The following is an 18,363-nucleotide window of genomic DNA, read 5'->3' as shown; positions in this document are numbered from 1 at the left end:
TTTTATACATTGTGTGTGTATATGCGCATTTATATTTACAAGAAATTTATTATAAGGAATTGTCTTTATTGCAAGGAATTGGCTTATGCAGTTACGGGGGTTTGTTAAACAAGTCCAAGGGCAGGTTGTCAGGAAGGGAAAATTTAGAGAAGGGAGAGCATTTATAGTACTGTTTGGAATTGGACTCAGGCCATACCTAAACATTTTAAAAAGACTTTCCATTATGGTTGGCAAGTGGCATAGTAGTTTAGGCGCTTAACTCCCACATGTCTGACCACAGTTTGAGTCCTGGGCGTGGTTACTTGTTCTCTCAGTTTTCCCCTCTGTTTTTCTCTGTCCCTTTCTGGCCAAATTTAAAAATATTAATATTAAGATTCAACAATTTTTTAAGGCCTTCCAGCAGGTGGCGTAGTGGATAAGGCGTTAGACACTCCCACATGGCCAACCATGGTTTGAGTCCTGGACTTGATGGCTTGCTTTCTCAATTTCCCTCTCATTGTCTCTCTTTTTTTCTGGTCAAATTAAATAAAATTAAATAAGTATTTCTTTTTTTAAAAAAAGATTTTCCATTGATTGTGTCAGGCCTAGCTAGGAATCTTTCTAGATTACTGTCAACTAATTAGGGACTTGAATTATATCTGCAAAATCTCTTTGCAACTACACTAGATTAGTATTTGAATAACTGGGAGGTGTGTGCATCATACAAAAGGCAGCTATTTTCCCTTTAGTCCTTGTAGGTTAGCCTAATCAAATTGGCATTCAAAAAAACATACTTAACACACTTTCTACATGTAGTTTGGTTTTACAAACTGCCAGGAAGTTTTATTTGTTGATTTACTCCCTTAAATGACACCTATAGAACACCTACTGTGTGCTAGACACAATAGAATAGGCCGTATTCTTACTAAAAAAGTTCTTTACATGGTAATTGATACAATGAGTTATGATAATATCTTAAAATATTAATGATGCTAACAATATATTAATAATGTTAAATATCAGCTTTTTTTGGCAACGTACTCAAATATTTGTTGAATGAATATGCCACCAATGAGGCATCAGGATTTATTCACTCCTCCCTCATTTTATTTAGGCACATCATATTAATGTAGGATATTTAAAAAAATAATTTTTAATTTAATTTTATTCTTTTAAAAATTTTTTTTAAATTTCACCAGAATTCAAGAAAAAGGGAAAGTAAGCCATCATCAGGTCTGGGACTTGAACTACAGTCAGCTATGTGGGAGCCCAGTGCAACCATCACACCATCTGCTAGTCCCAGTGTAGGCTATTCTTTAGATTGTGAATGTATTGTGCAGCAAAATTTCCTATTTCTGTCTCCATGCCTAATCACTAAGTTTATACACCTTAATCTGTTTGATTTTACTAAGGATTTCTTGAAAGTGCCGTATAAACAAATATGGAAACGAGACAAGTTATAATGCTGATTAGTTATAATAGTTACAGGAAGTCACCATGGGCACAGTTGAAGACTTGACCGTCCTCTGATAGTATTTTCATAAATCTACTTTGCAACTAATTCAAAGTTTCAGCCTTGCAGTTTCTTCCAATTTGTAGATCTTGAGTTCGTGGACCCCATCCAAGGGAGACAATAAGGTAAAAAATGTCACCCACTCTCCATTTATTTGAGTAATGTGTATTTGTTGTGATAGGTAATCCTCATCAGTCCTGCAGCTCTCAGCAACCGCCTCCAGGCAACCTTCATCCAGTCCCTGCCGCTGCCGCCGGGACGGTTTCCATGGCGACAACTTTGTTTTTACTGGGTTGTCTCTTGCTCTTCAGCTGCTCGGCCTGGAGCTGGTGGGGTTCTGGAAATTTCATTCCTCTTTAGGTTTCTCTTTCCACCAGATGAAAGGCTCTGAACTTTTCCTTCTCGTCTGCGCAGCGGGGAAATGGTGAAAATCCGATAGGTACTTGTTCTCTGCTTTTTCTTTTCGATTTCTTCCCAAGGCAGGGGATCACGCTTTGGGTGCCAGAAATACTTTCATTTTCAAGGCAGGACTCCTTAAATCCTGTGGGCATTCACAGTAACTGTAATCGGTATCACAGTTAAATTGCGAAACATTGACGTGACATTTTAGATTTGTTACGTAGTAAGTGCGCTTATTTTTGCTTGATGATAGATAGCATCAAGGAAGGAAGGAAGTCAGAATGGGTCAGAATGGGATATGATAATGCTTTTTTAAAAATATGAGCGTTATTGGGACCAGCGAATGGTGGAATGGTTATGTCGCTGGACTCACACACAGTCGACCTCGGTTCAAGTCCCAGACTGGCGGCTTAACGGTGTGCATGCGTATCCAAAACCCAGAGAGGTCATTTTCTGTCTCTCTCTCGAGCGCACGGACGCTATAGTAAAAAAAAAAAAAAAAACTGAAAAAAATTAACAATGTTAAAAAATATATTGATGTTAAATATCAGCTCTTTTGGTGAGAGTGATTATTCCTCAGCAACTGGGTTTTGGTGCTGTTGGAATCTGGGGAACAAATTGAACCCAGAATTATATAATTATAAGGGTATCTAGAGAGCATCTGATTCACTTCCTTAATTTCATTCCTTTGGAAACAGAAGCCCTAAAGGGAAAGTGACCAGCTTCATTACTTCATAGCACCTGGATAACTGAACTCTTAACAGGAATTCCTGGCCATTTGTCTCAACTGCCATTTGTTAGACTAGTATCATACTTGGGAGGAAGATCTAAAAAGCCTAGTGTTTTATTTTTGGTATTGCTATGTAAGATATGTTAATGAATACATCAAGTTTTGCATGGACAATAATGACTTAATGGATTTTTTTCTCCTCAGAGTATAGAGCATTTTAATCTGTGAGGGGCCAAGATGTCAGGTCCAAATAAAGATGCTATTGCAGCAGAAAAAGAGGCTCTGAACTTGAAGTTACCCCCCATTGTCCGCCCCTCTGAAGACCTAGGTGTTGCCACACCGGTACAAACTCAGTTACTTAACTACAGAAGATCCAGGGAGCAGCAGAAGACAATTAATCAGTTAGTGTGAGTAGCTGATCGGTAAATAACTCTCACTTGGAGTTCAAATGGAATGATTAGTTTTAATGTCTTCATAAAAAGCTTTATATGAATAGTCTGTTTCTTGGCAAAAATACTATCCTCAAGTTAATTTAGAAAATTAATTGATAATCATCACAATAGCAAATATTATATGGTACTTACTCTATCAGACATTGCTCTTATCACTACCTATACTTCTCATAACGATCCCATAAGGTTGGTAATATTGTTATCTCTGTCTTTTCAGTAAGTAAACTGAAGTATTGAGAAGTGTATGTAACTTGTCCAGGGTCACACAGCTGGGGTTTGAACCTAGCAGTTTGGTTCTTAAGCACCACACTATTTCTTTTTTTAATATAACTGTACTCTTTTCTGAAAATATAACCAGGTAATTGGGCCTCTACAAGTAGCATTGCACTTTAACAAATATTTTATAAGATATCTTGAAACTACTTATATTTAAGTTTTTTTCTATACCAAAGAAAACATAGTCCAACATATTGGTCCTCTGTCTCCTACCCCACTTTAGTGGAAATTAAAAATAATTTAGATACCAGCTACCAAAAACTGTGATGAGGATGGTTCAATACTATTCAGTACTTACTGAGAATTTCCTAGATACCTGATACTTCTGGACCCTGGGAATAAATAAGAAAAGACATGGCTATCGTTTCCAAAATTCCAACCCAACACTGTACTACAAAAATGAGAATATATTTTTCTGGTAGATTCCTGCTTCTCTTTCTACATTATTTTTACCTTCTTGATCAGCTTGTTTTTTTGTTTGTTTGTTTGTTTTTCTTTTCATTTTTTTCAGTAGTCATAATCAAGATTGTTTTGTTTTTCATGATAGAGTGCATGTTCATACATGGGGTGGGGCACTCTCCACGGGGCTCAGTCAGTGCAGTTCCCTTCCCCCAGTTCTCCAGCCTCCCAGGATCCTGCTCATGCACACATATACCTGGCATGTTTTCAGACCAACCAGGCCAGGGACTCAAACCAGTCAGCATGAGGCTTCCAGCTCCAACTGCACCACTGAGGCTGGGGTTTAGTCTATTTATTTATAAACATTTTTGCAGCTAAGTTTTACTGTTAAAATGATGATTGTTGCCAACTTAATAATTTAAAGTTTTGGACTTGTCCTGTGGTGCCATTAGTGGTTAAGTCCTGTGCATAAGGAGCCAGATCTCACGTGGCTGATGGCAGTTGAATCTTGGCCCTGGCAGCTTAAAAAACACAATGGGGCAGGGAGAAAGGCAGGCAGGTAGCATGGTGTTTAAGGGCACTGGACTCCCACATGGCTGACCGCAGTTTGAATCTTGAACCTGGTGGTTTGCTTTCTCACTCTGTCCCTCTCTGATCAAATTAAAATAAATAAATAAAGATAAATAAAATAATTCTTTAAAAAATGAAAGTTTTTTTAAAAAAAAACACACAATGGGCTCTGTGTGTGTGTGTGTGTGTGTGTGTGTGTGTGTGTGTCTCAAATCCTGACTGAAGGGAAAAAATGGAAGAAGAAGGATTGCAGGTTAACCTGGCCTTGTTGAGGAATGCTTTTTATCTATCTCTCCATTTCTCTATCTCTGGAAAACACACATGCTCTCTGACTTTAAAAATAATTAACAGGGGGCTGACAGATTGCATGGTGGTTAAGGTGCTGGACTCCCACATGGAGTTCGAGTCTCAGACCTGGCGGCTTGCTTTCTCACTTTTCCCCTCTCTCTCTCTGTCTCTCTCTGGTCAAATTAAAATAATAATAATGATAATGATAGGGAACAGAAGATGGCATAATGGTTATGTTGTTAGACTCCTACGTAGTCAACTGCAGTTTGAATCCCAAACCTGACAACTTAACTCTCATGTCAGAGGGGGTTGGCAGGTGGCATGGTGGCTAAAGGCACTGGATTCCTATGTGGCCTACTGTGTTTGGAGTTCCAGACCTAGCAGCTTGTTTTCTCACTTTCCCTTTCTCTCTCTCTCTGTCTCTGTCTGGTCAAATTAAAAAATAATAATAACAAATGGAATTAAATAAATACATTATTCTTAAAAAAAAAAAACTCATGTCAGGGATGTGTGCGTGCATGCCCAAGATCCCAAGAGAAAAATGGAGGAGATTGCAATGTGCCCTTCCTCCTTGAGGAGGTAATTTCTTGCTTTCTGTCTCTGTCTCTTTCTGTCTCTCTGGCGAGTGCAGGAACCCTATAGCAAAAATCTCTCTAAAATGGTAATAATCATAATAATAAATAAAATAAATAATTCTTTAAAGAATAGTTAACAGTTAAAGACAAATTTTTGCTAATTTTATTTCCTTCCAAATAAAATTCTGTTAATCATGAAGTTCTAAAGATTTATATTTGAAAAAATTTTGTGCCAGAGGACACATACACACACCAGGGAGAGAAAGAGAGAGGGGGAAATATGATAACGCATGCCCCATGGGAAATGGTCATGTCACAATCTCTTCTCTATTTCCCTCTTGGGATTTTAGGCATACATGCAAACATGCCTGGCATGTTTCTCAAGCCATCAGATCTAGGACTTGAACTGTGCAGTTGACCATATGCGATCTAGCCACCTTAACCACCCTGCCACTAGGCTGGCCCTAGATTTACATTTTTATTAGTCCACCAGTCGTTTTGTTCATATTTAAATCTAAATTTATAAGGTTTATTAAATAATGTCAATGCCTGTATCATTAGAAATCCTTTACTCTCTAGGGACTGGCAGTTAGTGTAATGGCTATGTCGCTGGACTCCCATGTAGTCAACTGCGGTTCAAGTCCCGGACCTGGTGGCTTGAACTCACTCCAGGCATGTGTGCGTACGTGCCCAAGATCCTGAGAGGAGAATGGAGGAGAAGGGATTGCGAAGTGTCCATCCCCCCCGGGGGGTGATTTCTCACTTTATATCTCTCTGTCTCTGTCTTTCTGGTGAGCGCATACGCATGCACCCTATGGCAAAAACCTCTGCCAAAAAAAAAAAAAAGAGAAAGAAAGAAATCCTTTACTCTCTTCATTCCTAAGTCTCTACTCAATGTTTTAGTACTTAGAGAGTGGTTGTTGAGTTCTCTAGGAGTTACAGATTGTTTTTACTCCAAAACATTTCATCAACCAAAATGTCATGTTAAACTACTGTTCAATGTCATGAATCTACTATATTTTTCAGTTTGGAGATGTGCTCTGCAATTTCTTCATTGCATTATCTGCCTGAATACTTATACTAGTTCTTTTTCTTTTTTTCCAGAGGTTTTTGCCTTAGTTTGTGTCTGCTTGCCAAAGAGAGAGACAGACAGACACAGTGAAAGGGAAAGTAGGAAATCACCCTCCAGGGAGATGACCATGCTGCAATTCCTTCTCCTCCATTCTCCTTCCAGGATCCTGGGCACATCTGCACATGCGCCTTGTGTGAGTTTTAAGCCACTGGGTCTAGGACTTGAACCGTGGTCAGCCATATGGAAGTCCAGTGACATAACCGCTACAGCATCTGCTGGTCCCACTAGTTCTTCAAGGCTAAGTTTATGGAGCACCTCCTCTGGTCCCAAAATAATTCTTCAAAAAAAGAAAATTTGGGACCAGCAGTTAGTGTAATGGCTACGTCGTTGTACTCTCATGTAGCCAACCGCGGTTCGAGTCCTGGATCTAGTGGCTTAAACTCAGGCTGGGTGCTGTGCGTACATGCCCAAGATCCTGAGAGGAAAATGGAGGAGAAGGGATTGCAGCATGGCCATCCCCCCTGGGGGGCGATTTCTCGCTTTCTGTCTCTCTTTCTCTGTCTTTCTGGTGAGCACACATGCCCTATAGCAAAAACCTCTCAAAAAAACAAAACCAAAACCAAAAACAAATAAACAAAAAGAAAATTATTTTATGAATGATAAAAATGCATAGTTTTAAAGGTGAAAAATCACTTACTGAGCACCTACTATGTATCAACTACTACTATTTGAAGCACTGAGGTTAATGACAATGAACAAAACAGTATACAACATGTACTTTTTTTTAAGAAAAATTTTTGCTATAAAGGTGCTTGTGCTCACCAGAGAGACAGAGAGACAGAAAGCAAGAAATCATCCTCTCGGGGGTGGGGAGATGGCCGTGTCACAATCTCTTCTAGTTTCCTTTTAGGATTTTGCTCACACACACACACACACACACACACAAACACACACGCATGCCTCCAGGTTTGGGACTCGAACCTTCATCGACCATGTGGGAATCCAGCAATGCAACCATTACGCCATCTGCTGGTCCCAAAACAGTTTACGACATATGCTATGTCAAATCATGGTGAGTGCTATGAAACTAAATGAGGGTTAAAGTGATGGGTAATGAAGGAGGCGCAATGTAATAGAGGATAAAGGAAGGAGTCTTTGATGAGTTGGTATTTGAACAGAGAAATACATACATATAAGGGTCCACTACATGTCAGGATTACTTTTTAAGTTGTCAATAAGTGATAATTGAAAAAATAATGGATTTTTATTTTTAGCCTTACCCTTTTACATTATACATGAATGATTTAGAAATTAAAGCCTTGTTGATAATGATCATTGAGATTTGTTTTCCGTAGAAAATTCAGTAAGATAAAGAACTCTTGAACACCTCTTCTTTTAATATAATTGAAAAATAGTTCAAATTATAATGTTTTATACTTTATGCTAATGTTATCTTTAGGACCTCAGACATTTTTTTACTTTGAATTTCAGAATTGATGGAGCCAAGATAAATTTAGACAGAACACTGGGTAAAAGAATACCTCCATTACCAGAGCCTGATTATCCTCCAACTGTAAGTTGATGCTTTTTCTCTTAAAGAAATGTATCCTTATCAGGACCAGCACATGGCATAATGGTTATGTTGCTGGACTCCCATGTAGTCAACTGTATTTCAAGTCCCAGACCTGGTGCCTTAAAAATCACACTGGGCGTGTGTGCATGCATGCCCAAAATTCTTAGAAGATGATGGAGGAGAAGGGATTGTGGCGTGGCCATCCCCTCCGGGGTGGTGATTTCTTGCTTTCTGTCTCTCTCTGTCTCTCTGGCGAGTGCATGTGCCCTATAGCAAAATTCTCTCTCTCTCAAAAAAAAAAAGTACTCTTGTAGGGACTGGCAGGTGATACGTTGGTTAGGGGTGCAGGACACCCACATGGGTGACCACAGTTCAAGTCCTGAGACCTGGTGACTTACTTTCTCACCTTCCTCTCTCGTTCTGTCCTTCTCTGGTCAAATTGAATAAATCAATATAGCTAAATAGAATAATTTTTTTTTAAAGTACCTTTGGACCATTTTCATTCTTTTATGCCACACACACTCACCAGAGAAACAGAAAGACAGTGAGAAATCACCCCCTGGGGGGATGGACACACTGCAATCAATTCTCCATTCTCCTCTTGGGCTTTTGTACACATATGTACACGCATCCAGCATGAGTTTCAAACCACTGGGTTTAGGCCTTGAACTGTGGTCGACCATGTGGGAGTTCAGCAACGTAACCATTATGCCATATGTTGGTCCCTGTACCATATTAATTCTTTTTTTGTTTTTTTACAAGAGTGATCTTAATTAATTAATTAATTAATTATTTTTCATTTGACCAGAGAGGGACAGTGAGAGAGAGTGAGAGAGCAGGAAAGTGAGAAAGCAAGCCACCAGTTCTGGGACTTGAACTGTGATAGCCATGTGGGAGTCCAGCGCCCTTAACCACCATGCCACCTCCTGGTCTGCCATTTTAATTCTTAATTAAATGAACCTCAGCATACCTAATATTTTTTAAAAGAATAGTAAATATATTTTAAACTATACATGTATTTTTTTTCCCAAATTTCCCCACAACGGGAATTTTATTGATTACTTTTTTCTCTCATAAAAAGACCAACTGTATAATAATAAGTAAAATAAAATAAAAGTAATTTTTTTTTGAGAGGTTTTTGCTATAGGGTGCATGTGCTCACCAGAAAGACAGAGAGACAGAAAGCGAGAAATCACCCCCCATGGGGGATGGCCACACTGCAATCCCTTCTCCTCCATTCTCCTCTCGGGATCTTGGGCACACACTCACACGCACCAGCGTGAGTTTAAGCCACCAGATCTCAGAGTCAAACTACGGTCGACTATGTGGAGTCCAGCAACATAGCCATGAGCGTCCCAAAATAATTTATTATTAAAAAAAAAAAAAAAAAAAAGACTAATTGTAATCAGTTGAGGTGAGCATTCACCCCAAGATTTTATTGTCTCGGGGGCCAGCAGGTGGCATGGTGGTTAAGCTGCTGGACTCCCACGTGGCTGACCATCATTCAAGTTCTGGATCTCACTTTCTCTTTCTCTCTCTCTTTGTCACTCTCTGGTGAATGCATGTACCCTATTGAAATTTAATAATAGGGGCCAGCAGGTGGCATGGTGCTAGATTCCCACATGACCAGTCATGGTTCAAGTCCCGGATTTCCTGGCTTGCTTTCTCACTTTCCCTTTCTCTCTCTCTGGTCAAATTAAAAAATAAGGGGCTGGCAGGTGGTATGATGGTTAAGGGTGCTGGACTCCCACATGGCCGACTGCAGTTCGAGTCCCAGGCCTGACAGCTTGTCTTTTCACTTTCTTTTTCTCTTTCTCTCTTGTGCATTCTCTCTATCCTTCTGGTCAAAATAAAAAAGAAAGAAAGGAAGAAAGTTAAATAAAATAATTCTTTAAAAAATTAAAAAATAAAATAAAAGAAAATTAATGATTATATAATAAATAAAATTAAATAAATAGTTCTTTAAATTTTTTTTGTTTATATAATAAAACAAAAAATGAGCCAGCAGGTGATGTGGAGGTTGGGGCACTGGACTTCCACATGACTGACCATGGTTCAGGTCCTAGACCCAGCAGCTTGCTTTCTCGCTTTCTTTTTCTCTCTCTCTGGTCAAATTGAAAAATGATAAATAATAAATAAAATGAAATAAATAGCTCTTTCAAAAACAAAACAAAAAATTAACCAGATCACTTGACCCTTCTTATCTCCTCGCAGTTCAAAATGCTTGCATCTCTTAATAGCCATCATTCTCTTAGATCTGCAGTTGGGCTGAACACATTCAAGCCTCAGAACAACCTTATTTTTTTAAAAAGAAATATTTAATTTCTTTTATTATTATTTTTTAATTTGACCAGAGAGAGAGAAAGAGAGAAAAGGAAAGCAAGAAAGCAAGCTACCAAGTCCAGAACTTGAACTGCAGTTGCCCATGTGGGAATCCAGTGCCTTTAACCACCACACCACCTGCTGGCCCCCAGCACAACCTTCTTTGTACAATAGTTTTGGTCTTTTTCTGGAAAATGGGCTAAGTCTTTGCTTCCTGTCAAAAGTCCACTTCTGAGCATATAGAGACTCTTTGTTCTTTTTGTAATGTGTCACTTCTTACAGAAAGCCTGGCATATTTTAGGGATGTCATGTTTATAGATGCACTATCTGTACAGAGGCTATTTTAAATTATATGTATATTATTATTATTATTATTTATATTTTTGCCACAGGGAATGTGCACTCACCAGAGAAAGAGGAAAGAAAAGTGAGAAATCACCTCCTGGGGGGATGAACATGTCACAATCCTGTCTCCTCTTAGGATTTTGGGCACACACGCATGTGTACCTGGTATGATTTTCAAGCTGTTGGGTCAAGGACTCGAACCATGGTCAAACATGTGGGAGTTCAGTGCCTTAACTACCATACCATCTGCTGGCCTCTATATTTTTAATTTTAAGAACATTTAAATTAATTTTGAAATTTCCTTGGTGATTTAATTATCTCTTGTTTGTTTTTGACAGATGACCAGTGAAACCAAAAAGAAAGGCGTGAGTTCAACTTTTTGTATTTCTTGTTTTGAAAACGTTCAAAGAAATGATTACAGAATAGTTTCTCCCAAGCCTACCCTCTAAGTTCTGTCTTAGAAAAGAAAGAAATTTAGAAACAGATTTTTATTTTCTCTCTCCAGGGGAATAAGAATATCATGAATGACAACATTGATTTTAAGACTTTAGTTTTGTTACCTTTCATTATCTCAGGATTAGTTGAGTAAATATTTTATCTGTTATTTCAGACATCTGAAAAAAGTGGTAGTCATAAAGATAATGCATCTCCCTTTTTTATTAGTGCAATAAATTATTACCCTACTATTAATATAATAGTGGTTATTTATCTACCTGACTAATACTTACTGAGAGTCTGTTATGTGATGGTCATATGCTAAGTGCTAGAGGTTAAAAAAACAAAACAAAACAACTGAGTGGGTGAAAACATTGGACTGTGATGTAATTAGTAGAAAAATGACAAAATGTAAATTTTTGTTAATAGAAAGGGTATAGAAATTTAAGGTACAGAAATCAAACTGAGGATTGAGGATGTTTGGAAAAATCTCTTTAATTATCCCCCCCCTTTTTTTTTTTTTTTGCCATAGGGTACATGTACTCTCTGGAGAGAGACAGAAAGAAGGAAAGTGAGAAATTATTCCCCCAGGGGGATGTCCACACTGCAGTCCCTTCTCTCCATTCTCCTCTCAGGATTTTGGGCATGGACACACACATGCCTGGTATGATCTTCAGGCCACTGGTTCCAGGACTTGAACTGTAACTGACCATGTGGGAGTCCAAGCCACCTGCTTTTCCCTTCATGGCTGTTCTTGCATGTTTATATTTTACATAAATGTTATGATCAACTTGTCTAGTTCCATAAAATATATGTAGGTATTTATTAGTATTGTGTTATATTAATTTTAGGGACAAATAAAAATTCCCATGAGGTTAAGATACCTTTATAAGATAAACTATTGCTATTACATTTGTTTGTATCTATTAATTTTTTGGTGGAGTACATGTTCTTATTGGAGAACTATGAAATTATATTATTATGTCAGCATATAATTTCCAAGAGATTATGAACTTTGTTTTATTTACTATCCTATACTCAGTATTCAGAAGAATATCTGAATATTTGTTTTTTCTTTTTATTTTTTTAAAGAATTATTTTATCCAACTTTATTTATTTAAATTTGACCAGAGGAGGGACAGAGCGAGAGAGCAAGAGCAAGAGTAGTAACATGAGAAAACAAGCCACCAGGTCCAGAACTTGAACCATGGTCGGCCACGTGGGAGTCCAGCATCCTTAACCACCACGCCACCTGCCAGACTCCTGAATATATGTTGAATTAATGAATATTTGTTTTGTTTTGGAGAGGTTTTTACTATAGGGCACGTGTGCTTGCCAGACAGACAGAGAGAGAGAGACAGAAAGTGAGAAATCACCCCACCGGGGGGATGACCATGCCACAATCCCTTGTCCTCCTTTCTCCTCTCAGGATCTTGGGCATGCACACACATGCCCCCGGTGTGAGTTTAAGCGTCTGGGACTCGAACTGCAGTCGACTACGTGGGTGTCCAGAGACATAGCCATTATGCTAACTGCTGGTCCCAAATATTAATGAATATTTGTTGAATGAAGAATTGATAAGTTAGATAAAGGATCTTTGTTTTGTTGTGAGAAAAATGGAGACTAAGACTATTCTAAGAACATTAATTTTGCAAGAACGCATTGTAAATAAAAAATTATAAAATAGTTTCTTTGTAAGGTATAGTTTTAGATAAATTGGTTTTTAATTTTGAAAGTGTAATTCTTCAGAATTTTTTTTTAGGCTTTTGTCACAGGGTGTGTGTGCTTGTCAGAGAGAGAGACAGACAGACAGAGAGAAGGAAAGTGAGAAAAAAACCGCCCAGGGGGTATGGCCACACCAAAGTCCCTTCTCCTTCATTCTCCTCTCAGGATTTCACACACCCACACACACACACACACACCCACACACACACATCCAGTGTAATTTTCAAGCTGCAGGGTCTGGGACTAAAACCATGGCGGACCATGTGGAAGTGCAGTGCCTTAACCACCATGCCACATGCTGGTCCCAAAATATTTTTTATTTAGAAAAATGCTGTATTAGAAAGACAGAGATAAAAAAAAAAAAAAAGTAAAAATGGGAACCAGCATTTAGCATAATGACTATGTTGCTGGACTCCCACGTAGTCAACCATGGTTCAAGTCCTGACACTGGTGGCTTAAAACTCATGCCAGGCGTGTGTGCGTGCGTGCCCAAGATCCCGAGAGGAGAATGGAGGAGAAGGGATTGCGGCGTGACTATCCCCCCTGGGGTGTGATTTCTCGCTTTCTGTCTCTCTGTCTCTGTCTGGCGAGCGCACGTGCCCTATAGTGAAAAATCTCTCAAAAAAAAAAAGAAAGAAAGAGATCACAAGTTGCACTAAGATGCTGTACTATGCAGAACATTTACTTTTTTTCTTATTGTGTTCTCAGTTCAACTATATTTATATGAAGCAATGTGTAGAAAGTAGTCCTATAGTACCTATTCAGCATGAATGGCTGGATCACATGTTAAGGCTAATTCCTGAGTCTTTAAAGGAAGGGAAACAAAGAGAAGAACTCATTGAAAGTCTCATAAAAGAAGTATCAAGTGACTTTGAAAACAGCATGAAGAGATATTTGGGTAAGTAGCATTTAACACAAATCAAGCTTGTTTACCTTTGCTCCCCTACTCTCATTGATTCTAAAGAAGAAATAAGCAAAATTAATAATGAGCACTATAGAAACTGTATATATTTCTCAGATGTAATTTTCATACAGTTTTTAGTTTGAGCCTCTATGCTAATCAAAATCCTTGTCGTAGTCGTCGTCATTGTCTCCTCCTCATCCTCCTTCTCCTTCTTCCCTGAGGTTATGTAATGTGTAAGAGAGAGGAGAAGGAGAAAAAGCATCACTCAACGGGGCATGGTCATGCCAAAATTCCTTCTCCGTCCTGTTGGGATTTTGGGCACACACATACCAGCATGTTTCCCAAACCACTGAGGCTGGGATTCAAACTACATGGTTGCCCGTTTAGGATCTGACTCCCTTAACCACTAGATGGGCTCAAAATCTTTGTAATATAATAGAAGGACACTTTTTGTAATCTTTTTGTGTGATTACTAGCTAGTAGCTTTTCGACTTTTTTTCTCATCTTTATAGTTTCAGGTATGCTATTTACAAGCTGGTTAGGAATTGTTGAGGTATTTTGGAAGATTTATTAGAAGTTCAATATTTGCAACTTTGGGGGGAATACAAATTTTTAAAAATTATTTTATTTAACTTTATTTATTTATTTATTATTTATTTAAATTTGACCAGAAAGGGACAGAGAGAGAGAGCGAAAGCAAGCCGCCAGGTCCAGGACACAGACTGTAGTCAGCCATGTGAGAGTCCAGTGCCCTAAACCACCACGCCGCCTGCCGGCCCCACAAATGCAAATATTTTTCATTGACAGACCAAAATTGTGTAAGAGGGTACTTCATAAAGATTGCAGAAAATGGAATTAAAGTATGAGTTTATTTTGCTGCAAAATATATATATTTTTATTTGCCATAGTGTTCTTTGCTAGAGAGACAGAACGGGAGAGACAGAGAGGTGAGAAAGCACTTCCCGGAGGGGATAATCATGCTGTAATCCCTTCTTCTCCACTCTTCTCTTGGAATTTTGTGCATGCTTGCACATGCAGCATTTTCTCAAGCCACTGGGTCCAGGACTCGAACTGCATAGTTACACATATGGGATCTAGCCACCTTAACTACCATACACCCTGGCTGGCATGGTGCAAGAATTTTTTTTAACTTTTTTTAATTTGCTACGGGGTACATGCACTTTTCAGAGAGACAGAGAAAGAGAGAGAGGGAGAAAGCACCTCCCAATGGGGAAAGGTTATGTAACAATCTCTTCTCTAACATTTTTCCATCCTGTCAGTATTTTGTTTATGCTTACATGTGCATCTGATGTGCTTTTCAAGCCACCAGGGCCAGGATTCTAACCATGGTAGGCCATGTAGGATCTGGCTCTCTTAACCACTAGGGTATAGAGCTAACCCCAAATCTTTTTTTCCACTTTCTTTCTTAAAAATTGGCTGCAAGACTCATGTACTCGCTAGAAAGAGAGGGAGAGGGAGGGAAAGTGAAAAAGCATCCCTTCCCTCATGGCCACACTGAAATCCCTTCTCCATTCTTGTCTTGGGATTTTTGGCACACACACACATGTCAAAGAAATATTTTTGAAAGTTAGAAACCTAAATATGAATAGGTCTTGCCAGGGTTTTAAAAAAGTATTAATATATACATGCATTTTAGTGCAGAGTGTTCTTGTGAAACCTCCAGTTAAATGGCTTGAAGATGAAGGTGGCCCTTTACCTGAATCACCTGTGTGAGTAAATTCATTTAAACATAGTACTGTAGTTTTTTTTTTTTGGTTTTTTTGGTTTTTGAGAGGTTTTTGCTATAGGACGCGTGTGCTCACCAGACAGAGAGAGACAGAGACAGAAAGCGAGAAATCACCCTCCAGGGGGGATGGCCACTCCGCAGTCCCTTCTCCTCTGCTCTCTTCTTGGGATCTTGGGCACGCACTCATGCACGCACGCCCAGCATGAGTTTTAATCCACCAGGTCCGGGACGCGAACCGCGGTCGACTACATGGGAGTCCAGTGACATAGCCATTATGCTAACTGCTGGTCCCCAATACTTGTAGTTTTGATATAGATTAAAAATGAACTTTTCTTATACTCAAGTCTACAATTGTGAAGCTCAAAAGTATTTTGAATACATCTAAAAAGTCCTACTATTTAAAAAAATAATTATTTTATTTAATTTTATTCATCATCATCATTACTATTTCTTTTTTAATTTGATCAGAGAGAGAGACAGAGGGAAAGTGAAAAGCAAGCCACCAGGTCTGGGACTTGAATTACAGTCAGCCCAACCATGTGGGAATCCAGCGCCCAAACCACCATGCTACCTGCCAGCCCCAGTCCTATTTTTTTCCCCAGAGATATCTTCTACACTATGCTATGTATAGTGCTTATATAGCTGGGGAAATCTTTATGAATGTGAAGCTCATCTTGGCCTTGACTAAGCTTCAATGTATGCCAGACAGATTTCTCCTTCCCTTCTCAACCTGCAAGGTGTTTTTTCATCTCTATCTGGGGTAACTGTGCCAGGACACAGAAAAAGATACCAGGGCATTCAGTCTATTCCATCAGCCTGCCTTACCAACAAATTATCTCCATTCTCTCTGAAGATAATGGCGCTTCTGAGATATTGATGCACTTTTTATTAAATGTATCTTTTTCAGTCCTTAGTTTTCTCACATGTCAGTTTCAGCTCCATGTCATAAACATTATTTTCTAAAATGTAAGGTATATCATTTTAATAATATTTGATATGGCGTTTTGTTTTTCCAGAGGTCTAGATTATTCTAATCCTTGGCATTCTAGCTATGTGCAGGCAAGAAGTCAAATAATATCTAATTTGCACATTGTTCATCCGACTATGAAAATGTTACTGGATCTTGGTTATACAACATTTGCTAATACAGTTTTGCTGGACTTAACAGGAATTAGGTAAAATCTCTTATTTTTAGCTAACATTTAAAATTTGTCTATCTCCTTGCTTGAATCTATATTTTTCCTGTATAATTTTTTAAGTTGATTCATAAATGAACATTTTTAGGTTTTTGAATTTTAAAACTTTATCTTACTTGTTTAACAATTATGTATTAAGATTGATATCTGTTTGCCTCAAATTATTTTTTTCTCTCATATGTAGAGCTAAAGGCCCAATTGATTGTGAATCACTGAAAAATGACCTCTCAATACAAGCTAGAAAGGCTGAAGAAAAGATAATGAATACATGGTATCCAAAGGTTATAAGTCTCTTTACCAAGAAGGAGTCACTAGAAGGCATTAAACCTGAAAAAGTGGATGCATTTTATAACTGTGTTTCCACACTTATGTCAAATCAAGTAAATATGTTTTTATATATCTTTTGTTTTGTTTTGTTTTTTAGTGAGATTTTTGCTATAGGTGTGTGAGCTCACCAGATAGACAGAGACAGAGAGACAGAAAGCAAGAAATCACCCCCTGGGAGGATGGCCACGCAGCAATCTCTTCTCCTTTATTTTCCTCTCGAGATCTTAGGCACGCACGCACACATGCCTGGTGTGAGTTTAAGCCACCTGAGTCTAGGACTCGAACCATGGTCGACTACATGGGAATCCAGCAATATAGCCATTATGCCAACTGCTGGTCCCTTTTATATGTCTTAAATTTAACAATGATGTTAAAATTAGTTCAGCATTCAAAAATAAAACATATATTTAAACATATTGCAAAGTAATTATTTTGAAATTAAGAAAGTTATTTGTGCTATTATTTCATTTAAATAAGATTAGCAGAAAAATATTTAGTTTCTGAAGTAATTGAAAATGAGAAGAAAGTTGAGAAGTATGTGTCAATATATGAGTGATTACTTGGCTCATACTCAAAGGATACAAGCTAAGTATAGCCTCATTAGAGTATGTGAACAAAAAGACTATCCTAATTAACCTATTTTTAAACCTGCTGAATTCCAAGTTGTTTGATTCTCATTTTAATCTCTGTTTAAAATGTTATCGATCCTCTTTAAATGACAAACAGAAAGATAGCACTAATTTTTTAAAGAATTATTTTATTTAACCTGGAAACCAGCAGTTAGCATAATGGCTATGTCGCTGGACTCCCACGTAGTCGACCATGGTTTGTGTCCCGGTGGCTTAAAACTCACGCTGGGCGCGTGTGCGTGCGTGCCCAAGATCCCGAGAGGAGAATGGAGAAGGGATTGTGGTGTGACCATCCCCCCTGGGGGGTGATTTCTCGCTTTCTGTCTCTATGTCTCTCTCTGTCTGTCTAGCGAGCGCACATGCCCTATAATGAAAACCACTCCAAAATAAAAAAAAGAATTATTTTATTTAACTTTATTCATTTATTTATCTATTTTAATTTGACCAGAAAGAGAGGAAAGAAAGGAGGGAATGGGGGGAGAGAAAGAGAGAGAGAGAGAGAGAAAGCTACCAGGTCCAGGACTTGAACTGTGGTTGGCCATGTGGGAGTCCAGTGCCTTTAACCACCATGTCACCTGCTGGCCCAAGAACATTAATTTTATACAGTTATATTTGTGAGCTTCTCAGATTTTTACTATTGTAGATATGCAGTTTTAGAAAAATAAAATCTTTACCAAAAAATAAATTTTGGTAAAGATTTCCAAAAGCTCTTATATTTTCCCTTGCACTAAAAAAAGAGGTAATATACATATTTAATACCCACTATGTAACACTTTTTTTTTGAGAGGTTTTTGCTATAGGGCGCGTGCGCTCACCAGACAGACAGAAAGAGAGAAATCACCCCCCAGGGGGGATGGCCACACCACAGTCCCTTCTCCTCCATTCTCCTCTCGGGATCTTGGGCACA

The 18,363-nt window shown here is 38.4% G+C and overlaps 1 protein-coding gene across 1 annotated transcript in view; it reads left to right on the top strand.

Moving 5' to 3' along the window:
- The first annotated feature begins 1,425 nt into the window (after positions 1-1,425).
- DNAH12 (dynein axonemal heavy chain 12) overlaps positions 1,426-18,363 on the top strand; it is a 209,317-nt gene continuing 192,379 nt past the window's right edge. The window contains exons 1-8 of the mRNA XM_014582892.1: positions 1,426-1,931; positions 2,826-3,028; positions 7,745-7,826; positions 10,832-10,858; positions 13,362-13,551; positions 15,215-15,287; positions 16,321-16,479; positions 16,685-16,880. Coding sequence (XP_014438378.1) covers positions 2,859-3,028; positions 7,745-7,826; positions 10,832-10,858; positions 13,362-13,551; positions 15,215-15,287; positions 16,321-16,479; positions 16,685-16,880 — 897 coding nt within the window. The 5' untranslated portion in view covers positions 1,426-1,931; positions 2,826-2,858. The remainder of the gene's footprint in view (positions 1,932-2,825; positions 3,029-7,744; positions 7,827-10,831; positions 10,859-13,361; positions 13,552-15,214; positions 15,288-16,320; positions 16,480-16,684; positions 16,881-18,363) is intronic.

The sequence above is a fragment of the Tupaia chinensis genome, unplaced genomic scaffold (assembly GCF_000334495.1).
Source record: "Tupaia chinensis unplaced genomic scaffold, TupChi_1.0 Scaffold143906_1, whole genome shotgun sequence".
In the NCBI taxonomy this organism is placed as follows: Eukaryota; Metazoa; Chordata; class Mammalia; order Scandentia; family Tupaiidae; genus Tupaia; species Tupaia belangeri.
Note: the sequence above shows the minus strand (reverse complement) of the source record. Positions and strands in the feature narration are given on the sequence as shown.